Raw genomic sequence first — 25,327 nt, forward strand, 5'->3', positions numbered from 1 at the left:
AACCTAAGAATAACTATAGTTTGTATCTGTGTTAAACTTATAACTACAAATATGTTAAAACACTTAAAAGTAGTCTGTTTCCAAAACCTAAATATTTCTAAAAAAAATTTTTTTTTTGGTACCAGGGATCAAACTCAGGATCTTGTGCTTGTGAGGCAGGCAGCGGCACCACTGAGCTAAATCCCCGGCCCTCTAAAATTATTTTTTAATTTATGTATTGTCATCAATTAGTCAAATTTTAAATCAGTGGGATCCAGAGATTTTAGTATATTTAACTTCCAGTTCCACCTCAAGAAAAATTTTAATATTAGAGAAGACAGAAACTTAACTAACATACAAGAAACTATAAGTAAACACTTAGAAAAATATATAGATCATATTTTGGAATGCTTTTGGAGTACCAGATCTTTCTCTGAAATAGCTTGCTGCTTGATCTGCTGTTCTGCAATTTGTTTCTTCTCTCCTTCAGTTGATTTAATCACTATAGCAGCTTCCTTTGGATAGTTTTCTTTGGATGTTAAAGCCTAGGAAACATAGCAACCAACTAAAATAAAACAAGTAATGAGAAATGAATACATATTTGGTTTTAAAATTAAATTATTCAAATATGTTAAAATTCATGCCACATTCAAATAATTAAAATAACATTTTCTACCTTAATTCAGTCTTCCTACTTATTGAAGTAAAACCCCACACACAGTCAGGCATGGTGGTGCACATCTGTAATTCCACCTACCTGGGAGGCTAAAACAGGATGATCCTAAGTGCAAGATCAGCTTGGACCCTTGCCAGACCCTATCTCAAAATAAAATTTTAAAGATGGCTGCAGATGTAATTCAACAGTAGGGCACTTGCCTAGCATGCACAAGGACCTCAGTTCAATCCCCAGCACTGGGGAAAAGTGCTACATGTTATATATATATAAAAAATTTAATGTGCTTTTGATTCCAATTAAAGTAAGTACTGCCTACTAAAGGTCAATGTTCATTTATTTATTTATTCATTCTATATTTACTGAATTTTCAAGCAGACAAAGTACTGCTTTAGGAAATCTTTTCAAACATCACCAAATTCTCAAATTTAATATTTAGTCATTATTTGGCTTAAGACAATATACAAAAAATAGACAATATAACGCAGTTCACAATTCTAATGAAGTTGATATACTGACCAAGAGATTTTATGTATGGTTAAGTAATGGTAATTTTAAAAGCAGACTTTCCCCAATCAATGCCATTTTTTTTTTCAATGTTTCAAAAATGGTAAAACAATTACTACTTTGATTCAAAGGCAAAGTGAGAGAAATATGTTAACTGCTCAGTATCATTACATAAATCAAAGAAAATGCACAATCAAAGCACATGTCAAAAGTGAAAAATCAGGGAAATAAAGAAAAAATAATTCTGTCAGACAAAGAAAAGCACCAATAGTTCTAGACTTTTTTAGATGATAAGGATAAATACCATTATACTGCTTCTAACTTGCAATATCAATTGGTAAAATTCTATAGTACAAAGAAAACAAATTAGACAACCTCTTTATTATCGTACAAATCTCCATGAAAAGCTTTAAATTCATTAAATAAAGGTCATATATAATTCCCTTAAATAGCTATAGTTTACCTGGTTGATTTTCCTGAGTTCATTTGTTGCTTCAAAATTATTTGGTTCCAGTTCTAATACTTTTTCATAATCTAAGTAAAATATGGTAAGAAATTTTAAAAAGGTAGATACTTAAAATACTTGTGCAAAACACTAATCATCATCTGTTGCATGTAATATATAGGGCTCTGTAATACAGCAAAATGAAGAAAGAACTAAGAAATATTAACATTGTTTCTTCATCCTCCCCCAGGGCAGACAAAATCCTAACAGAATCCTATAACAAATCACTTCCACCAGCTTCTGTCAAGAGGTACATATCATTAAACCAAGAAGAAGCAAAATCTATTAAATATTAGCTTTATTCATATTTTTTAATTTATACTGCAGAAACCTATTTTTACAGAACAGAAAGAATAGAACTTACAAATAAAAACATCAGAGCTTTAAACACACTTTCTCTTGCCCTACAACAGCCAGTAAGATATTTTAATCTCTATTTTACAGATGAGAAACTGAAAACCAGAGAAGCTATCGGTCATACAGTTAGTATATGGGAGAATGATAATTTGAACCAAAGTCTTATCTGTGGCAAATCATGCATTGTTTCCCAAAACATCAAGATACCTTTTAAATACAAAAAATAAGCTTTGCCCAAATACTTTATGCAAAGGTCTCTGAAGGTAATTAACCATAATTATTCAGTATTGCATGCATACTGTCTGTTAGATTAAGCTATTAAAGAATTTTTAGATAATGATGACCTGAAAAATTATTAACTACCTTTTTTGGCATCCTCTAATTTTTGCAAAGCAAATCGAGCAGCTCCTCGTCTGGCATAAGCCTTTGCATAATTTCGATTTAAAGCAATTGCTAAATTACAATCAGACTCAGCAACAGCAAATCTGTAATGTAAAAAATTTAAACACATAAAGTTAATAAAAATCATTTATTAAACCAAAACTTCAAAATTTGTTTCTGAAATCCCTAATGCCTGGAAGGAGAATTTACTTCCCAATCATAGGCACATTTTACACTTCCTTTATTTAATTAAACTTACTAAAAGCAATAACCCTTAATGGTCAAACTTTAGTAGTTTTCATTTTAATGTGAGAAACAAGAAGACCCAATATCACTGTTTTTTTCCTAGTACTGTACTAGGGAACCTCCTTGATGCAGTTCCATGACAAAGAAATATAAGAGAAGAAAACTGGAAATGAACTGGGGTGTAGCTCCATAGCAGAGTGTTTCCTGGGATACATAAGACCCTGAGTTGAATCTTCAGCATCTTCCCCAAAATTTAAGAACAAAAAAATCCAGAAACTAGAAACATTCCTAAGATAACGACAGTTCACCGAGGTAGCTGCTTTACACATAGAACAATATCAAAAAAGAAATATAAGACACAGAGGCAAAAATTGTAAAACGATCTTCAAAGATATTAAAGAAGACTTACATGGAGCTACTTCACACTTCTGTATTATAAGACACAATAGATAACAATTTTAATTATAATCCTCTCCAAACTGATCTATAAATCTCATTCAATTCCAATCAAAATCCCAACAGAATGTGTCAAGGAATTTGCTAAGATGATTGTAAAATTTATACTGATGAGCAAAATTCCAACAATACTTAAGATATTCCTAAAGAATGAGGTAGAGAATATGCCTACACTAAATATCAAGACATAATTATGATGACTTAGTAGTCAAAGAGTGTGGAATGAATGCAAGGAGGGGCAAAAGATCAAGGTAAGACATACAGATGAGAAAATGATTTGTGCAAACTTGACAGATGATAACAGTGGTGCTAAAAATCCATGAGGAGGGCTGGGGATTTAGCTTAGTGGTTTCACTGCCTGCTGCGCAAGCGCAAGGACCAGAGTTCGATCCCCGGTACCAAAAAAAAAAAAAAAAAAATCCATGAGGAAAGCATGGCTATTCCATAAACAAGATGAGAATAACTGGATATTCATATGGAAAAACTATGAAACTGGAATCCTAACTCCAGCATTCAGAAGAAAATACAGAAGACTATGAGTTCAAGAAGGATAGTATACAAATTATATTTTAAAGGTGCTAGTTAATTTTAAAGATTTATCATTGAAAATGTCAATGAAATTGAAACATAATAAAATTAAGAATTCCTGTTTAGAAACAGTTATTTTATTAAATAAAGTGTTACTCAATTCTAGGAGTGAAAATAAGGCCAATAAAGAAAAGCTAAGCCACAAAAATCAGGAACAAGACAAGGATGCTCACTATCACCACTCCTGTTCAATACATTTCTGGAAACATTAGCCACAGCAATTAGAAAAGAGAAAAAAAAAGGAATAAAGATAGGAAAGGAAGAAGTTAAACTGCCATTATTTGCTGACGATATGATACTTTACATAGAAGACCCAAAAAACTCAGCCAAAAGACTTCTAAACTTAATTGACAGATTCAGTAGAGTAGCTGGATACAAGGTCAACACTCAAAAAACAACAGCCTTCTTATATACAAATAACAGAGTCACTGAGAGGGAAATTAGGGAAACAATTCCTTTTACAATAGCATCCAAAAAAATGAAGTATCTAGGAATCGATCTAACAAAGGAAGCAAAAGACCTCTACACTGAAAATTACAGCACTCTAAAAAAACAGATCAAAGAGGATACAAGGCAATGGAAAGACATCCCTTGTTCCTGGGTAGGAAGAATTAATATAGTGAAAATGGCCATACTTCCAAAACTGCTATATAGATTTAATGCAATGCCGACTGAAATTCCAATAATATATTTCACAGAACTAGAGAAAACAATCCAAAAATTCATTTGGAACCAGAAGAGACCTAGACTAGCAAAAGCAATTCTGGGCAACAGAGACATGGCAAGGGGTATCACAATCCCCAACCTGAAACTATACTACAAAGCTACTCTGATAAAACAGCATGGTACTGGCAAAGAAACAGACCCGAGGATCAGTGGAATAGATTAGAAGATGCAGAAACAATGCCAGACATACTCAGCCACCTCATCTTTGACAAAGGAGCCAACCACCCTCTTTGGAGGAAAGACAGCCTATTTAATAAATGGTGTTGGAAAAATTGGATTTCAACCTGCCAAAGATTAAAACTAGACCCATATCTATCACCATGCACTAAACTAAGATCAAAGTGGATTAAAGATATAAATATTAAAACAGAAACACTAAACTTGCTGGAAGATAAGTTAGGTAGAACTCTTAAAGACATTGGCATAGGAAAAGACTTTATGAACAAAACCTCAGTAGCACGGGAACTAGCACAAAGAATCAACAACTGGGATCTCATCTTATTAAAAAGCTTCGGCACTGCAAGAGAAATCACTAACAGGGCTAACAGACAACCTACAATTAAGAAAAACTTTTTAGCAGCTGTACCTCAGACAAAGGACTACTATCTAGAATATATAAAGAACTGAAAAAAATCAGACCCCCCAAATTCAAAGACCCAATTCAAAAATGGGCATCTGAAATGAACAGACATTTCTCAAAGAAGTAAAAACAGCAAACAAATATATGAAAAAATGTTCAACATCACTGGTCATTCAAGAGATGCAGATGAAAACAACACTGAGATTCCACCTCACCCCAGAAGGAATGGCTGTTATCAAGAAATCAACCAATAACAAATGCTGGCGGGGATGTGGGGAGAAAGGAACCCTTCTCCATTGTTGGCGGGAGTGCAGACTGGTGCAACCACTGTGGAAATCAGTATGGAGATACCTCAGAGAACTAGGGCTAGAGGTCCCATTTGTCACAGCTATTCCCCTGCTGGGTATCTTTCCAAAAGAATTAAAAGAATCATACCACAGCAATATATGTGCACCCATGTTTATAGCGGCACAGTTTGTAATAGCTAAAGCTTGGAAACAGCCCAAGTGCCCATTAACTGGAAAATGGATAAAGAAGATGTGCTTTTTTTATAAAATGGAGTACTATTCAGCCATAACGAACAACAAACTGGAGACACGTATAGCTAAATGAATGCACTGAGGCCATACTCTTAAGTGAAATAAATACGACACATGTGTAAATACCGAAGTTTCTCTAGTGTGAGAAACTGAAAGTGTAAATAAGGATGAAAATGATTAAAACAAATAATTGGTAATCTGAAATAGGAAGAAAAGGTCCAAAGGGGTAGGGGAAGTGGGAAGGGCTGGGGAAAGGAAAGGAGGGAAAGGAAAAATGATGAGAAATGGAAAAAATAGAAACAAAGTCTTTGTAAATAGGGACGGGTTGAGGGGGTGAAGGGAGCACAGGGAATGGGGAAAAAATAAGAACCAAGATACATCATGTACAGATACAAGCACCCAATGATAAATGTAAACGTACTGTATAGCTAAAATGTACCAATAAAAGAATTTAAGCTAAAAAAAAAAAAAAGAAATGAAAAACTACAAATTGATCAAAGTTATAAATAAGTGACAAAAATTAGTATTTAGAACAAAGATCTTTTAAAAATCAACAGAAAAACAGCCTAACAGAAAAATGGCCCAAAAGAAACAAGTGGTGAATAAACATATAAAGATATTCAACCTATTAAAGAAATGCAAATTAGAACTCAATGAAATACCATTTTATACCTACTAGATTTAAAACAATTACGAAGCCCAATTACTGTAAACTAGTGTTGTTAAGGATTTTTGAACAGGCATTCTTATATATTGCTAGCAGGAATATAAATTTGTATAATTACCTTTGTAACAATTAGTCATCACCCTGTGGGAATACTTACATACCTATGACCCAAAACCAAGAAACATGTATAGAAATGTTCATCACATCACAATTTGAAATAAGTTAAAAAAGGATGGAAGAGAAGAAACAGGGAAAGAAAGGAATGACCCAACAATGTAGTTAATAGGAAATTGAATACATAATGGTATTTTAGAACTGTAAATAAAGGGAAAATGAGAGAGCTACAGCTATATGTAAAACAAGAATGAATCATAGAAATATTAAAAGGAATAGGCGAGCCACAAAAGACTACAAATTTATGACATATTTTAAGGCTCAAAAATAAGTCCGGCATGGTGGTGCACACCTGTAATCCCAGCACTTGGGAGGCAGAGGCAGGAGGATGGCTGAGAGTTCAAGGTCATTCTAGGCTACATAGTGAGCTCAAGGTCAACCTGAACTACACAGTGAGACTCTGTCTCAAAAAACAAAACAAAACAAAACTCAAAAATAAGCAAAGTCCTGGGCTGGGGATTTAGCTCAGTGGTTCTGCCGCCTGCCTCACAAGCACAAGGTCCAGAGTTCAATCCCCAGTACCAAATTAATAAATAGCAAAGTCCAACAAATATTATTCAGGAATATATATTTATAATAAATCTTTTCTTTTAATCAAAAGAATAACAACTTGGGCCAGGGATTTAGTTCAGTGGTTCTGGCACCTGCCTCACAAGTGCAAGGTCCCGAGTTCGATCCCCAGTACCAAAAAAAAAAGAGTAACAACTATATAAATCAAGACAGTGGTTAGCCCGTGTGCTTTTCCCCTCCCAACTTAATCTAAACTTCAGGGTGGAGAGGGCTGGCTGAGAGGCCATACTGGCTCCAGGATAATTGTAACATGGGGTAGAGGATGAGGCAGAGGGAGAAGCCCCCAACACCTGCTAGGGGTAATATTTGGGGAAGAACACAAGTTGATTTGCAGTCAAGTTGTCTGGCTGTATTTGGATCTATAACTGTACTTCAGTTGGCTCTGTGCACAAAGTCAGAAAAGTTACTGCCAGTACTTACAAACTTACAAGACTACCCAGCCAATTTGAACGTGAAGTAGCTAAAGCTGCGCAAGTACAACACGAACTAAAAGAAAAAGTACTGAATTAGCACAAAATTTAAAAACTAATGGTTAGCTGAGATAAAGATAAGGGAGAGACTATGGAAAGGTATAATCAAGGTAGCTTTAAAAATAACGCTAATATTCTGGGCCTTAAGCTGGTAAGTGGGTTTTTTTTTTTTTGGTACCGGGGATCAAACTTGGGTCCCTGCGCTTGCACAGCAGTTGGCAAAACCACTGAGCTAAATCCCTAGCAATTTTTAGGAACTCACACATATGATACATATTACAATCAATAAAAAATATTACAAAATGTAAATACCCCAATTTATGAAGATATTAATATATTTCAAAGGCCTAAATATATGTTATTTAAATAGTAAAAATTCAGAATATAACAAGAGTGTCTTGCTTCATATTTGTGTTTTAAAAGCTCTTATGATAGGTTAGTTGCTTGAACCTAACACATTTATATTGCTTAATATTTAATATGCACTTAAAGAGTCAGTATGACTTAAAGGTAAATAAATGTTGAAACATATTTTTTTTTTGGTACCAGGGATCAAACTCAGGACCTTGTGCTTGCGAAGCAGGAATGGTGGCACTGAGCTAAATCCCCGGCCCTTGAAACATATTTTAAGTGTACCATAATAAAAGTTTTCTACACTAAACAGTAGATAAGTGGCTTTTTCAAATAATGGAAAGAAATTAACTTCTAAAACTTTTTACCCCAAAAAAATAAAAAATAAAAAAATAAAACTTTTTACCCAACTAATCTTTTCCCTTTATGAATTAGAAAAAGAACAGTTATTCAACTTTCATATCTTACTACAGTAAGCTACGGGAACATGGTTTAAGTATGTTTACAATGGCTTAAATTAAAATAATAAAAGGGTGTAAGCTATAAAAATTTACAGTGGGAAAAAATGCAATATATTTTCAATCTCTTCCACATACAGTACTTTATTATGAAAGACTTTAAAAAGTCAGTCTTTATATACATATAAGCCATTCACACAAGATGGAAAACCCTTACTTTTTCAATCTAAAGTAGGTCGATGCTCTGTTTGTTGGCAGCACAGGATTATATGGATCAGCATCCATGCCTTTGGTATAGCATTCCACTGCTTCATCATATTTTCCTTGTTTAAAGAATTTATTGCCCTGAAAGAAATGAGATTGAAATAAAATGGTCTTTTTACAAGGCTGAAATTCACTATATAGTCATTGTAAGCACACAACCCAAAAGCCCTGGCACAAAAACAAGTATAATACCTAGCATTAGCCTTTTACTGTCAATACCAACCCACAGAGACATAACAGACATAAAGAAGAAGTTTAGAAAAAAATTCCACCTTTTTGTAAAACAATATAGCTGATTTTATGGCAATAAGGTTTCTCTTAAAGAGATGCTTGAACACTCTAAAAGAAATCAAAAATGGCCTATGATATAGAGTAGAATATAATACTTATGTCAAGAATCACATACTGACTTCAAGTTACTTGTGTCTACTACCAAAAACTCTGGAACAACTCCAGGCACAATACAAGTACTGTGTATGTAATAATTCATTTAATACTCACAACCCATTGAAATATAGTATTATTAATCTAATTTGACAAATAAACAGGTACAGGCCATATAAAGAACTTGTCACGAACTGGAACCAGGCAATTAATCTGTCTCCAGAGTATGTACCCCTAACCAAGATGCAATGCTTCCTCCCACAGGACATCACCAATGATCACTTAAAAGTCTCAGCACCTCCTAAACTACGTATGTTGAAGAAATTTCAGAACTCACAGATTTTCTACATATCCTTCCTACCGGAAGGAACCTAAAACTAACTGAAAAAGTACCTTTTCTTTTAGAGTAAGAGCCTTCTGTGAATCTACATGAATCCCATCTTCTTCTGACTCCGACTCCTGAGACACAGAATCGTGGTTACTGTCTTCTTTATCAAGCTCATCAAGAATACTGTCCTGATAAGCAAGAGAACAGTGTTACATGACCATTCGGAGAAATATACTGAACACACTTACATCGGTTATAATCTAAGGGCCTAAAGGTCTATTTAAGAAGCAATCTGAAAAAAGCCTCTTATTGTTATTACATCAAGAGAAAAAAATGCCCTTGTTTAGAAAACCAAGATTTAAGCCACTTATAGAATCTGACTTTGAACTCTTAAAGTAAACTAAACCAATAGTCTACAAATCATCTCTAAATCACAAATTCTTAAGAGTGAGATATTATGGCTGAATATAAGAGAAGCTGCAAGTAACCTTAAATTAATATAACACCTGATAACAGACAACAGTTTTTTAAAGTTTTTTTTTTCTTATTTTACTCACAATAGAAATTGCTTGAACACAATTCCTGATCCTCACAACCTATAAGGTAGATACAATTACCCACGTTTTTCACATGAGGAAACTTAAAACACTCAAGTTAGGTACCTCACTCAAGGCCACTCAGCTAGTAGTGATTGAGTCCGTCTTCTCTGGAGAGCTCTCCCTCACTTATATGTTACACTGTTTTTCAGTACATTCGAAATACAACTGACTCTACCAAGAAAACATATTACAAACATGCTAGTATAGCAATTCCCAAGCTCGTTTGACTCATACTTCTTTCATGATAATAAATAATTTTTTTTTCGGTACCAGGGATTTAACTCAGGATCTTGTGCTTAGGAGGCAAGCATGGCACCACTGAGCTAAATCACCAACCTGATAATAATTTTATACACTGTCACGATTTTTCTAAATCTTATTTTTATCATACATGATAAAGAATGGTCTTCATCCTTTTGCACCTCATGTTCCAATTTTGGAACTCCCTTAACAGCCAAACATAATAAAATTTTTTCTCTTCAATTTTTTTTTTTTTTGAGACAGGGTCTCACTTTGTAGTTCAGGCTGGCCTTGAACTCGTGGCAATCCTCCTGCCTCAGCCTCCCAAGTACCGGGACCTCTTCAAATTCTTGTTCCTTGAATTTTTCTAGGTAACATGAATTTCGTGTAAAAACTCGAAAAATTGCAATCTTCAGCATAAATGGGTGAATAAGCTAAATTTTTAATATTTTTATTTTTAATTGATACATAATTGATCATACTTAAGGGGTACAATGTGACTTTTACTGAATGGACACTAAAACAGATTGAGGGCCGGGGATTTAGCTCAGTGGTTCCGCCGCCTGCCTCACCAGCGCAAGGTCCCTAGCTCGATCCCCGGTACCAAAAAAAAAGACCACAGATTGAAATTCAGCTGTGTTTTAGCACAAAGATTCTAGCAATACCATAACCCTATCAATATGGTAGCCAATATTATCCAGCCCTGCTATGCCTGCATGCGTAGAAAATGTGACAGCAGGTTATTAAAGCAACAGCTCAGATCTGAACTATAACAATGGTAAGCAAAAACCTATGTCTTCTACAGACACACTCAAATGACAACTACAAACAATACAGTACAATCAGGATGGCATCATCTACACACAGTGGGAGCTAGAATGAATAAATGACTATGTAGGAAGCATTTCTACATGAATTCATCTGAGATGGTGTCTTTCAGGAATTGGGCACTGTAAGAAAACAATAACTTATGAAAAGTAATGGGTTATATAGTAAAAGGTAACATCACACACAAAAAAGACTATATAATACTCAATTAAGAATAAATTTCATGGGCCGGGGATTTAGCTCAGTGGTTTCGCCGCCTGCTGCACAAGCGCAAGGACCCAAGTTCAATCCCCAGAACCACAAAAAAAAAAAAAAAAAAGAGAATAAATTTTATGGCCAGGGATTTAGCTCAGTGGTTCCAACACCAGCCTCGCAAGTGCAAGGTCTCGAGTTCAACAACAAAAAAAAAAAGAATAAATTTTATGTTCAGAACATATCACTTCCAACAGCAATAAATTCAAGACCCAAAATTATACTTTTTCTTATACTGGGATAATACTGAAGCAGACGGCAAACTATTCAAATAGAGACAGCTCTCTTGAATCAACTACCTTGGTTTCATTAGGAAAAATCCAACACAACTAATGTGGAAAACAGTTATCTCCTAAAGCTAAATATACATATCCAGTGATGGCAAACCTTTTAGAGCTTTCAATGGTAACACACAGCCTGCTGTGGCATGTGTTCCATAGGATCACCACCACTGGTGTAAGCTATGACCCAGCCCAGGCCCTCTCACTTGGGCACTAATCTCCACCCAAAGACTAGTTCAAGAATGTTCACTGCAGGTATATTCACAGCAACTCCAAACTGTAAATAGCCCACATGTATATCTTAATGTTTTCCAAAATATAGCTGACTCTACCAAAGAAGAAATACAGATAGCATGCTAATCTAGCGATTTCAAATCTCTTTTTGACTCACACACTCTCTTCATGGTAATAAATAATTTCACAGATCCTGTCAGTATATTTTTAATTTTATTTTCATCATATAATAAAATAATTTTCAGTAAAATATATTTAAAGCATATATTTTTGATGCACAAGTGTACATATTTAAGGGGCATAACATGACATTTCACTAAATGAACACAGTGTATAAATTGTTCAATAATTACTGATAATGAAGAGATTATGATATATTCATACAACATTGTCAGCAACGAAATAGAACAAAATATTGCCATTCAATGTGCACCAATATTAGATACTACTAGCAAATAAAGGCCCACAAGTACATACTATATAAATGCATTTATATAAAATTCCCAAACTGGCAAAACTAATCTACAGTATGAGAGGCTAGAGTAATGTTGGTGATTTTTTAATTGCAGTGGAAGTTATCCAGATCTACATGTGATAAAATGGCACAGAACTATACAAACATTGTACCAATGATGATCTCTTGGTTTTGATTCTACACTGTAGTTAAGTAAGATGTAACCAACTGCAATTCGATGTACTATTTTTGCCAGAAAGATAAAACAGGAAAAAAGGAAAGAATCCTGGCTGTCTTAAGTCACCATTCACTGAAAGAGGATTATAGAACACTAATCCAGTAATTAAATTTATTCCTCATAAGATAGTGTATGAAGATGACCATAGAACTCTACCTCACTTTTCATTTAATTTATGACTAGTAATGGCAAGAAAAAAAATATTATTTTTGGTTCTGTTTTATGCCCTACTACTGTGGATTAAACCCAGGCCTCACATCTTCTAGGCAAGTGCTCTTCCACTGAGCTACAGTCCCAGTGCCCTTGCTGCAAGGTGCTCATGCTTTCAAATTTGCAATCCTCTTCCCTCAGCTCCCAAGCAGCTGGGATTACAGGTGTCTGCCTTCATGCCCAGCTGAGAAACTGGATTCAAATATTTTGTTTTGTTCTGGCTTTTTTTTTGGTACTGGGAATCGAACTCAGGTCCTTGCGCTTGCGCAGCAGGCGGCGAAACCACTCAGCTAAATCCCTGGCCCTACTGGATTCAAATATTAAGCCAGAACAACTTACCACATCAAGTTTTGACCATGCCTCATAATCATATGATTTTATCCTGTTTTTAGTGTTTTCCTCCTTGGCTTTTTTAGAGGAATCTTTTGCTTTCCTTTTCTTCTTTTTCCTAAAATTTCCATTTCGAATAGGAGGTAAACTCTAGAAAGAAAAATAAAAAGAACACAACTTTGGGCATTCTGCTGCTAGTTTTTGTATAACTAGCAATGTTTAAACTTTTCACTGAATTACATTTTCAAGTAAGAAGTAATCTCTTAACTTAATTTTCTTTCTTTTTTGGTACCAGGGATCGAACTCAGGACCTTGCGCTTGCAAGGCAGGCACCGGAACTAATGAGCTAAATCCCCAGCCCCTCTTAACTTAATCTTCAAGTGTTTCAAAATATCAGTTTATCATGTTCACTGATAAGAATTATGCTTGAAAAGTTTAATTCATCCTTTGATGAATGTTGAATATTGTCCAGTGACAAGTATTACTTGGAAATCCTAATTATACCTTTAATTTTCAATCCTAAATTCGAACTTTAAAAACTACCTGATCGTAGTACAATGAATGAGCAGCACTTCAAACACAAATAGAAGGGACTTCACATGATTATATACAATATTAAAAATCTAGACATATTTAAACACACTGTTTTAAAAAAATGTTTGGCCAGCTGTGGTGACACAAGCACGTAATCCCAAAACTCTGGAGACAAAAACAGGAAGATCCCCATGAGTTCGAGGCTAGCCTGGGTTACACAGTAATTTCAAGGCCAGCCTGAATTACAGAATGAGACCCTGTCTCAAAAAACAAACAAAAAAGAACCACCCACATTTTTATGCCAATATTACACAGTAATATATCATTAAATATATTACTATCCACATTATTTTCATATATGGCAAACACCCCCATGTATTTCACGATGCTATTCATTTACCTTTAAGTGTCCTTTCATAACTATTCACTAAGATTTAAAACATCTCAATAGTACAATTATTACAAAGACTTTTTAAAACCGAAAATTCCTAAAAATGTTGACAGTGAAGCAAATTACTTCAATTTCAGCATTTTCACAAGAAGTTTTAAAAGCTATGCCTTCTTTTAAAATAAGTTCTACTAGCTACTAATTTAGGAATTCTTAATTTACCTCTTCAAGAACACCACTCTGTCTTCTCAGTTCCATATCCTTTTGTTTAATGTCTTTTTCCCAGTTCTCTAAATCCCTCATAAAGTCTTGTAATTCTTCTGCATTTTGCTTCACTTGTAGTTGTAATTCAACTGCTTTATTTGTTGAAGTCATTATGGTCTGCAGTTTTGAATAACAAAACTCTGAGAATTAAATAGGTTGACAAATAATCCTCAACTTACAGAGTCACTTCTCCATAAACCTGTCAAAAATTGAAAATATTTAAGTAAAAAATGTATGTAATCTACCTAACCTACTAAGTATAATTCAGCAAAAGAGTACACTAAATATCAGTTGTACCTTTATAATCACAGGGATGATTGGGAGCTACAGGCCACTGTCACCACCCACCAAAAACTCTCGAAAGAGAGTATTGTACCATATGTTGCCAGCCAAGGAAAAGATCAAATCCAAAATTCCAAGCATGGTTTCTATTAAATCATACTGCTTCCTCACCACCATAGAGTTGAAAAATCCTAAATTGAACCTTCTTAAATCAGGGTTGGCCTGGCTTATTTCTCTGAAACCTAACTAATGATTTTTCACTACTTCATAAATGGCCAAGATACACATACAGAAGACAGCCTAGACTGATCTGAATAAAGAAAGTATCAATATAATATTTTTTAAATGAGTCAACTGTTTGCTGAATAAACATACAAGTTGTTTGGTCATCCTGGAAACACACTATGAATGAAAGCCAATGGGATAAAAAAAAAAATCACTAGAATTACCAAGTAACCCATGGTAACAGACTGGCTGCTCATCTCCAGAATTTATAAGCATATCCCAATTACTTCCTTTACTCCTTTTCCTTCTAACATTTATTGAACTTCTATATGATAGGCTCCAAATCAAGATTTAGGGATGCAAAAACAAGAAAGGCAAGGTTTCTGATCTAATGAAGGAAAAAAAAAAAAATAACAGAAGTACTGAACAGCAAAATATTGTTACTCCGGGTTTCTCAATCTTGGGACTTTAAAATTTTGGACCAATTCTTTACTCAGAGGGTGCTGTCCAGTGCTCAGTAGGATGGTTGGCAATAACCCTGTCCTCTATAGAGTAGGGGCCAGGCCAGCATTATGCTTTTCCCTAGATTGTTTCCAGACATTGCCAAACAGCCCACAAAAGGCAAAAAAAAACCCTGAGCTAAACCTGTGCCTGCATTGAAGCACTCAGATGCTGTGGAATTCACCATATAGGAGAGGCATTAATCAGATGGTAGGGTTGTGGTGTCAGAGAGGAGTCCCTAAAGATATTGAAACTGCATTTAGGTTTCCAAAAGGGCCAGTCAAGTGATTAGCAGAGAGGAGTGGACAGGTAGAGTAAGAAACAATGAAGGAGAATGAGAAAATCAAAGAGGTAGATAGGGAACAGATCTTGAAATGCCAGGCCATGAGGTCTAACCTATGCTGTATTCTGAAAGCCATATGAAGGTATTCAGGTGGTAAAATAATGATTTGATGATTAGTCAGACTGAGAAGTTGGAGAGTACAGGGACTCGAATAATGTTCTTTCTAGCTTTATGGCTTGGGAGCCTAGTAAGCTTAGTGATGCCATTCTGTGTCAGGGAACACAATTTGTTTTTTTAGTTTTTGTTTTGTTTGGGGGTTTGTTTTGTTGTTTTCTGTTTTTGAGACAGGGTCTCACTATGTAGCCCAGGCTGGTCTTGAACTCAATATGTAGTCCAGGCTGGCCTTGAATTCATGGCAATCCTCCTGCCTAAGCCTTCTGGGTGCTGGGATAGCAGGTGTGTACCACCACTGGCCCAGCAGGAAATACGTACAATTTTAAAAAGAAAAAAGGGCCAGAAATTTATTTCAGTGGTTCCAGTGCCTGCCTCGCAAGCACAAGGACCCAAGTTCGATTCCTGGTACCAAAAAAACCCAAAAAATATAAGTTTTCAGAGCTGGAGGGCAAATGAACAATGAGATTGTTTCAGTTTGGGACAGGCTGAATTTGAGTGCTCATGTGACATCAGCAAGTAGCTACAAAGGACTAGAGATAAATTTGAGTGTCACCAATTGGGAGCTAGAATCATGGATTTGGACCAGGTTAGCCATTGTGACTACTGGAGGTAGAGGGAAGCTGAAAAACACTTAAGATTTAGGGAAAAGAAAAAGCAGTCCCAGCAAAGGAAAGCTAGGCAGCCCCACCTAGATAGCTGGGAGGAAATTAAGTGTGGTGTCAACAGACCACCAAAGGTAAAGGGTTCAAGAAAGTGGGAAAGGTTGGCAGTGCCAAATACCACAGAGGGCATACAGAGAAAAAACAAGTGCACTGTATTTAGCCATACAAAGGTTACTGAGAATTCCAAAGCAATTGGAAATGAGTTAAGTAAATGAGATTATATGGGATCAAACATGCATTTACCAATGTAAAATCTGCTCTTGAATCTTGTCGGAACGATCAAGGAACAAGGGGAAAGTTACAGGTAAGATGACGAGTGAAAAGGCAAGGTCCCCCAAAGCGCAGAGGGAAACTCAACCCTTAAAGGAGAGGGGAGGAAGGTAAGATAAGAAGGGATTAAAAACTTGCTTCGAATGGCTAAAAAATATTTCACTGAAGAAAGGAGGAGGAAGAGCTATCTGATAGCTCTTCTGACCCCTAGCCTCAATAATTAAACGAAGCCTAAAACTGCTTTCAGGCAGTTCCATGTTTGATTACAATATATGTGCGTCTCATTCAAAACAAAATTAGTGCAATGCTTTGCAGGGGGCGGAAAAATAGTAAAAGCACAGGAAGCTCCTGAGATGGTGTAGGGGAGGCAATTTTTTTTTTCTTTTCACCCATCCACCCAGGCCGCTCCCACGGGCACAACTGCTCCCCCACCAGCGGCAGGGCCGCGATGTGGGCTGAGATCCCGACACGCAACCAGAAACTTCCAGCATTTGGGGGAAATCACTTTCACGCCTAAGATCCGGGCGAGCCCTGGGCACCCAAGCCGAGAGGGGGCGGGCCCCTCTCCGTCCTCTCTGGAGGTGGAAGGAGGATGGCTTGGGCGTCCCCACCACGAGAAGCCCATGCCGGGGCGCATGGCGTGGGGTCCCCTCTACAAAGCAGAAAGTCCAGGCCAGGGTCTCGAGCAGCGAGCCCCTCCCGGAAACGTGCTTCCCCGGACGCCGCTACCCTGGATACCGCCGCGCCGCCGCAATGCCGCGCCTCCACTGCCCGCCTCACCCAGGCCCCTAGCGCTACCCCTCCTCTCGCTCCAGACCCACAAAGCCCTACAGCCGGCGCTGACAGCCAGGCCCGCTCACCTGTCCGGGCCGTCAACGTGGGCACCACAGCCCCTCAGACCCGCTGCGACTCCCCCGACCCCCGCCTGCACCGCCTTCCCACAAGGCACCGCGAGCCCTCGCCCCGCCCCGGGATCTCGACTCGCGCGTGCGCAGAACGCCAGACTGGGGAGCTCGGTTTGTCTGGGTACGCCGAGCTAGGTATAGACGGTGTTTTTGATAACCAAAATCTGACCTGCCTACCTTCTTCTTATAGGACTAAACTAAACATGAGAGGACTCCAAAGCTACAGTCATCCCGACTTCTTCTGATCCCCAAAACAAAAAAGGCTTAAACATTACCTTGGATTTCCTCAATTTTGTTTCTAATATTTTTCTAGCGAGATGTTGTGACCTTTATGTGATAACAGTAAGACAAAGTTATAGTTTCTCTGCCAGGCAAGAAAGGATTAATGTACACTGGTAGCCCCGGCGATTCTGTGGGATTTGTTTCCTTCTGAGTGCTTGTATTTGGCAGTCCTGCCATCTCCCTCTCTTGAACATTTTGCAAGTAAATTCTTTTTCTACGTGTATGTATCCTGAGTCTTTCTTTGACGTGTTAGTATTGGGATTTTTTGTTTGTTTTGGTACCGGGATCGAACTTGGGTCCTTGTGCTTGCAAGGCAGGCGCTGGAACCGGTGAGCTAAATCCTCGGCTGACGTGTTAGTATTAAGGTCTACCTTTAGATACACCCTGACAGAGAAGATGGAAGAGAAAGGTGTTGACACTTTTTCTTCTACCTCCTTTATGAGTGAGCCTTCTTTCATTGCCATGACAAACTTAGAAACAAAAATAATTTTAGAAATCCGTGAAAACATGTACAAAAAAAATTTTTTAATTGGATGAGCTCTATGATCGCAAAACTAGACCCAAAATTCAGATCAGTAGCTCTCAAGTTCAGCTGAACTTTCAAGTCACCCAGGGAGGTACATATACCATATATAAAGAGTCTGCCCAAAAAAGTATACACACTTCAGGAAAAGAAAACCTTGTATAAATATTTTAATACTAAGTTTATTGAGGCATCATGAGATCAATGCAAGTTACCTTTGGCCTTTACAATTACAAGAGGTACTCAAAGTGGTGGCCATCAGCTTCCAGACATTTACTGGTATGGCAAACTGCTGCTTGGGTAACCTTGATCATTGAGATTTCTGCATGTGGATTTTCGATTTTTTTCTCTTAAGGGACAGCAGTGTAGTGGGTTTTCTGTGATATATGACATTCTCTGGGTTCCCTATACAAGGGTAACACCATCTATTGAAAAACATGCTATTTTTCTTTTCCTGAAATGTGTATACATATTTTTGGTGGATATATACATATATTCACACACACTCATACAGAGAGAGGGAGAGAGAAAGAGAATTTATAGATCCCATTCCAGAGGTTCTGAGTTAATCAGTCTGGAATGTAGCCTCAGCATTTGACTTTTTAAAGAATATAGATGAACAATTCAGGCTGGGAACCACTAACCCAGGCACTACCAGTGAAAACTACCTTAGGGTCCTCCCTCCCAAGGTCATATCCTATGATTTCCCTTGTTTATAGTTGGATATCTTTGAATTTTAAAGTGGTAGTAGTCAAATCATTAAATGCATCAATCAAAATATTTACTAATGTAATGATTTAGTTGTTGCTATTGTTACTGAAACAAATAACTGTCTTTTTAAAAAATTTCTTTTGCAGTTCTGTAGGTCAAACACAGGGCCTTATATATGTAACTGGTCTTTAAGAGGTCACAATGTATTTTAATATAAATCAGTTTAAGACAGATAATGATTTATTGATATCTTAACAAAAGCAACTACATTTATTTTATTAATATTGGCAGAACTGATATAGATGATCAATAACAAGGTCAAGTGGATGCTCCAATAATACTTCATAGACCTTTGAGTGGTGAATATTCCTCTCTCTCTCTCTCTGTCTCTCTCTCTCTCTTTTCCTCTCTCCCTCCCTCCACATATTTATTAGGTTTCTTAGTAAATATAGAATCAAAGGAAGAAGAGTTAACCAAACGCTTACCTAATTCTGAGGCTCCTATTGCCTCCTTAAAAAAAATGTATGCGTATACTCTTCTCTCTTGTGAATTCAGACAACAGCCACCTTCTTTTCTAGGTGGCATTCAGCCTTTGCACTTCTATTGACAATTGTCTCCAAGTGTGTTTCAATAAGATTAATAAACCTTGCCTTCCTTTTATGTCTTTTTTATTCATTTATTTATACCAGAAGAAATCCCAGATGTCTCAATTGAACTTATTCTTAATATCTGAATAGTCATTTTCAAAGAGTTTATGTCGTTAATATGTTGAAATTATAATGGTCAGTAGAAAGAAACATATCTATCGCTGTGATAGTGAAATACTGCAATTAATCATTGTGAATGCTGTTAATTTTACATCCAAAACAATTATTCAGCTCTTTCAAAGAAGTATGGAAAGATTCTGACCATTAATATAATTCTTAAGAAAGAGGATATTAACTAAGTAACTTTAGGAAGAACATTTATGAACTTTGAGACTTCCTGTTTCAGGAATAATGTAAACTATTTGGTGCTATGTGAAAGAAAGCCCAAAATAGAAGTAGCTTAAACATGACAGAAGATTATTTTTCTCTTCTATGAGACGGAATATAAGCAATCCAAGACTGGTATGACAATCCCAATGTCCAGCCCAGGCTTCTAATACCTGACTCCTCTACCATCTTTAGCACGTGGCTTTTACTGGAGGTACCACATGCTGCTCAAGCTTCAGCAGTTTTGTCTGAAATCAAGTCAGCAGAGTCAGAAAAGAGTGGGCATGATGATACTCCCACAAAGAGAACTCCCCACCCAGAATGCTTCTACTTACGTGCCATCAGCCAGGACTTAGGCATGATGTCACCAGGAAGCCAGGTCCTGACTCTCTGAGGTAACTGCCCTCCCAAACCTCCTGGGTCTTTTTTGCCCTTAATGAAAGAATTCAGTCAAGATACATAGGCAGCAGCGCAGAAGTATAGGTAGAGTTTATTATAAAGTAAATATGGAGAGATGTCTGCCTGCAAGTAACAAGGGGAAGAGCACTGAACAGGATTTTGGAAATCTTTTTATGTAACAAGAGTTACTTCTTGGACCGGGTATTTAGTTCAGTGGCGCCGCACCTGCCTCACAAGTGTAGGGTCCTGAGTTCGATTCCTAGTACCAAAAAAAAGAGTTACTCCTGAGGTTCAGGGAATTATGGTGATTATGATGCATATTAGCTTTTTTCCTTAGAACTGCAAAATGTCTTACTAGTTCTTTTCAGATGGTCAGTGTTCCCTCAAGGACCTTAATCAATAAGAAACTTATGAAGGAAAGAAAAAAATTCTAATCTAAGTCAGATTAAGCCCGAGGTAGGAGAGTCTTTAAAGAACATTTCCTTTCCTGATGTCACTGGGCCTAGGCTATGGCAGTCAGAAATGCCGCATACCTTGTTCTAGAAATACAGGACCTGTGTCTTTGGTTCTGATACCTAATAAATGATTATAAATGTATTATACATTGAGGTCTTTGTTTCTTTACTTAATTATAACTGGAAAGCATGCTATTTTGGACTCCCCCTTTGTCCCTTAGGCTGGCTAATGTCTAACTAACCCCCTAACAATATGGCCATTCCTGGCTACAAGGGAAATAGGTATTGACACATTGTGTCGCATCTGAGAGATGGATTCCAGGTTCTTGTGTACATTGAGCAAAGAATTGCAAGTGTATGTACCCAATGGTAAAAGAAAAAAGCAGCTACGTTTATTGAAGATAAGAGGAAGGTATGCTCAGAGCACGTTGATAGCAACAGAAATAAAAAAGTGGCACAAACAGAAAAAATGGTGCTAGGGTGACAGGGAAATAGGAAAAACAAAGAAAGGTCAGGTTTTCAGATTTTAAAATCTGAGGCACCCCATCCCAGGTGCCTGTCACTGGGCCTCTGGATAAGATTGCAGAAATGATTGACAGGGGTCCTGAGTCATCTCAGGGGCTCCTAACATGCATGACTCTCCCAGAATGCTCTCTGTTTTAATTACATACATGAGATGTGATCCCTGTGTATAAACTTTTGACGACGTTCCAGAGGGGAAAAGGTTACTGACTGTCAGGCTGCATGTGCTCTGGCCTGGAGTGTTAGAAATTTCCTGTCTTTATTTTTATTTCTGCTTCTTTTGGGACAATGGAAGGAGGATTGGCCCCTAGGGTGTTGCCCAAATTCAAATTAGAGGTAGAGTGGTCTCCCAGCCCCAATTGTGCTACTTGTATTATTATTACTCTGGGTAGTCATGTGATTATCTAAAAATTGGCAATTCAGTGAATAAGGGGAGCAAAGGAGGAGCAAGATGCCGAGGGACAATCAACAGCTTCAGTCATGAGTCTTAATAAGTATTCTTAAAAGCATAAGGAATCAATAAGGGAGTGGCTTCTGCTAGAAATCCAGGCTCACTCTGGCATGAGGAAAGGGGTTGAATTTTGTCATCCTGATTCTGCTGCTTACTAAGAAAATAGGAAAATTTGTGCTTCAGATGTCTAGGTAAAATTAAAATAGTAAAGATAAAAATAGCTGCTGAATGAGAAAGTCACAGAGCTGGGTCTGATGGTCCCCAAGACTGAAATAAGCAGTTTCAGCCACTGTTTTTGTAGCAAATTCACTGACTCCCATTGATATAGGACCTTCAAGTGATATAGAGAAAATAATAGTATTATAGACAGCTAAGTTAAGTAAAAGTATTATAAGCAGTCAAATAGAGCTAAGTCCTTGAGAGAGTCAGTGCAAAAGATAAAAACACATTACAACTGTAGCCAGAAACACAAGGCCAGGCCTCAAGATAAAGACAAAATGGCCAGCCCTGCATACTTCCCGAAATGACAAGCTAAGTGATGACACCTGGCCTAAGGAAGTCTCGATAGATATCAGTCACCCTGGTGAGTGACCAAGACCTCTGGACCCAGCACTTCCTAGAAAAAGTCTTTGTTCTTTCCATGTACACTTGTTATGTGACTTTTTCCCCCATTGGATCACTATTACCTAAACGACTGTATTTGTCATCTTATCGACTGATCATGGCTTTAACCCACGTTGTACCCACATGGCTGTGCCTGATAAAACTTCCCCTGAAAAGTAGGGTCCATGGGTGGCTACCCTTTGGGGACCCCTCCTGCCTCTCAGGAGCTGTCCTCTCAATAACCATTTCCTACTCTTGGCATCTGTTGTTCCTAGAACAGAGAATTCATTCTTCAATTTTAGAGAACATGAACTTGGCCTATCAGACAGGCGTATTCACAGGTTTAGAGTTATAATATTTCCCTTATGTCGTTTGGAGGTCCTATCGCATTTTCTATGTCATCCCTGTATCAATATAACTCCCAACCTGTTAGATGTCAGATAGGCTGAGTTTGTGTTCCCCAAAACTGAAAAATGAATTGTAAGGAACGACAGAAGTCAAGAGGAGGAAATGCTTATTCAGAGTGGGGTTTAAGCTCCTGAGAGGCAGAAGAGGCCCGAAGTGGTTTCCTGGGAGCCCCTTTACAGGGTAAGTTTTTTGGTTTTGTTTTCAGTACCTGGATTGAAATCAGGACCTTGTGCTTGCCAGGGAGGCACAGCGCCACTGAGCTACATCCCCAGCACACAGGGTAAGTTCTATAGAGCAAAATCACAAGGTGAGTACAACATGGGACAAAATTAGGATCAATCAATAAGATCACAGGTATGGCTGGTTAGGTAATATTGATCCAATGGGGAAGCAAGTCACATAGCAAGTGCACATGGAAAAAACAAAGTACGTTTTAAGGAAAGGATGGGTCCAGAGGTCTTGGTCACCCACCAGAGTGACTGATGTCTATTTAGACTTTATTGGGCCAGGTGTTATCACTTACCCCTTGGGGAAACAGGTAGGCCTGGTCATTTTGTCTTTATCTTGAGGCCTGGCTTCCAACAGATGTGCCTCCAGCCACAGTAGTAATGTGTTTCCATCTTTTGCACTGACTCTTTCAAGGGCCCAGCCATATCTGACTGCCTATAATATTTCTACCCAACTTAGTTGTCTATAATACCATCATGGGGGCACAGGGATGTAGTTCAGTGGCACTGTGCCTGCCTGGCAAGTGCAAGGTCCTGAGTTCAATCCCTGGTACTGGGTGGGGAGAGGGAGAAGAAAAATATAATACCATCAAAGAAAGAGAACTTTCAGGACACATTAGTAAGAGGCAAAAGAAGGGTCTATTAAGATGCTCTCAAGACCTGGGGATTTAGCTCAGTGGTTCCGCCGCCTGCCTTGAAAGTGCAAGGACCCAAGTTCAATCCCTGGTACCAAAAAAAAGATGCTCTCAAGAATGGAGTACAGGTGCTCAGAGAAATGAGAAATGAGATGCACTATAGTTTGGAACTGAGGACATTTATACCTGCTTAAAGGATGGAAAAGCCTGGGAAAAGGTGCCTCCCCCTCCCCAGAAGAGTTTTAGCCTTCTGTTATGAGCATTTTTAAAGTATAGGCCTTTATTTTTTAATAGATAATTTGAACATTCTTTGGGTTCCAATTCTTTGGGTTTGCTCACCCTGCCCCTTTATGTTGGGATCAGGCTCTTGTTCTTTACTTTCTCAATTAAGCCAATTTATGGATTTAAAATTCCTAAGGAATTTTGGGTGTGATGGGTCTGGTAAGGAAAAAGTTTAAATTTAACCAAAGAAATGGAGATGCGTATTGCCTTGCTAACTTTGCCTAGTTCTATCTTCTTAAAAGTACAATTTTAGTTATCATTTCATTGTCTTCTTTCTACCTATCTTTTATTTCTTCTATCCTACCTACCCCCTACCCCCACAGACTTCAGTTCTGTCAGGTAAAAGGGCCGAAGACCAAGACCAGACCAGGCCACAACCAGCCTTTATTAGAGGAATAGATCTGCCGGGCTGTCTCTGAACAAAGGAGAGACAAAAGCAATATGGCTGGGGCAGGGAGAGTCTTTTATAGGGACTGGAGTGGGGTTTGTAGGGGCTGAGGTGGGGTTGAGTGAGGTAGTGACTAGGGAATGGAGGAGCCGGTGATATCACTAGGAGGTAGGAGGTGAGCAAGTATTAGGTGACTTTCTAGGCGGGACCAGGGGCATGCTGGGAAGAAGGGTTTGTTCTTTGGTGGGAGCAACCATCTTGGCATGATGTCACACAGGGGAGGGGGCAAGGCACCATAGGAAGAGGGCAGCTACTATACATAATAGCTGCTGAGGTAGTGGGAGACCTATCAAGTTCCTTATGCAGAAGGCCTGATGTCCTGTCTTTGTGTAACTGTTTTAGGCTGAGGAGAGGCACTGACCTTGCCTAGCAAGGGACTAAAAGTCTCATGTTGACTGATCTAAAGGACTCATAGGAATATTGGGTTCTGTCTTTTGAAGAACCATCACTTTTTGATAGTCTGAAAGAGAGGGCAAGAGCATATGAGACATTAGTCCACAACAACAATGAATCATTGGCCGGGGATTTAGCTCAGTGGTTCCAGCACCTGCCTCGCAAGCACAAGGTCCCAAGTTCAATCCCTGGTACCAAAAAAAAAAAAAACCACACAAACAATGAATCATGTAACATAAAAGAATTTTAGTGTACAGTATCATAGCCAGAAAAAAATGAGAACTTTTTTTCTAACAGGTTATTCCAGAGAAGCAGGATGTTACCCACTCATTGAAGTTTACGACATGACACTGCACTGATTTGTCCACATGGATTCTGTAATGCAGAAGACATATTTATAGAGTTGTTAGGAATGTACGCACAACATTCTGTTTTCATAATGGTACAGGTTCCACTTTGTGGGGCTGTTAGAATATCTAGGGCCATTCGGTTTTTCTCATTTTTACTTTTGCATTTAATGACAAAATATCCTCTGTATTGTCATTTAGAGCTTTTTTGCATTTAGTTAGTAAGAGACTCAGTGTGCCCCATTATATCTTTTCTTTTGCCTCATTATATTTTAAAATCCTATTTGGGGAATAAAGATAGCAGCCAGAT

At 37.7% G+C, this 25,327-nt stretch overlaps 1 protein-coding gene across 7 annotated transcripts in view; it reads right to left on the minus strand.

Moving 5' to 3' along the window:
• The window catches only part of Rpap3 (RNA polymerase II associated protein 3), a 41,391-nt gene extending 23,981 nt beyond the window's left edge, over positions 1-17,410 (minus strand). For 4 of the 7 annotated variants that reach the window (XM_021243100.2, XM_021243104.2, XM_087200180.1 and 1 more), the window contains exons 1-8: positions 17,313-17,399; positions 14,014-14,254; positions 12,879-13,019; positions 9,269-9,391; positions 8,445-8,572; positions 2,385-2,506; positions 1,623-1,693; positions 402-524 (exon numbers count right to left, since the gene is read on the minus strand). In XM_021243100.2, the coding sequence (XP_021098759.1) occupies positions 402-524; positions 1,623-1,693; positions 2,385-2,506; positions 8,445-8,572; positions 9,269-9,391; positions 12,879-13,019; positions 14,014-14,166 (861 nt within the window). In that variant the 5' untranslated portion in view covers positions 14,167-14,254; positions 17,313-17,399. Of the gene's footprint in view, positions 1-401; positions 525-1,622; positions 1,694-2,384; positions 2,507-8,444; positions 8,573-9,268; positions 9,392-12,878; positions 13,020-14,013; positions 14,255-17,312 lie in introns of all 7 variants that reach the window. The other 3 variants (XM_021243101.2, XM_021243102.2, XM_087200181.1) reach the window with 3 other exon arrangements.
• Between the last annotated feature and the right edge of the window lie 7,917 nt (positions 17,411-25,327).

This window comes from Heterocephalus glaber, unplaced genomic scaffold (genome assembly GCF_053883595.1).
Source record: "Heterocephalus glaber isolate CG9 unplaced genomic scaffold, H.glaber_assembly_v1.0 deba00001733, whole genome shotgun sequence".
Taxonomy (NCBI): Eukaryota; Metazoa; Chordata; class Mammalia; order Rodentia; family Bathyergidae; genus Heterocephalus; species Heterocephalus glaber.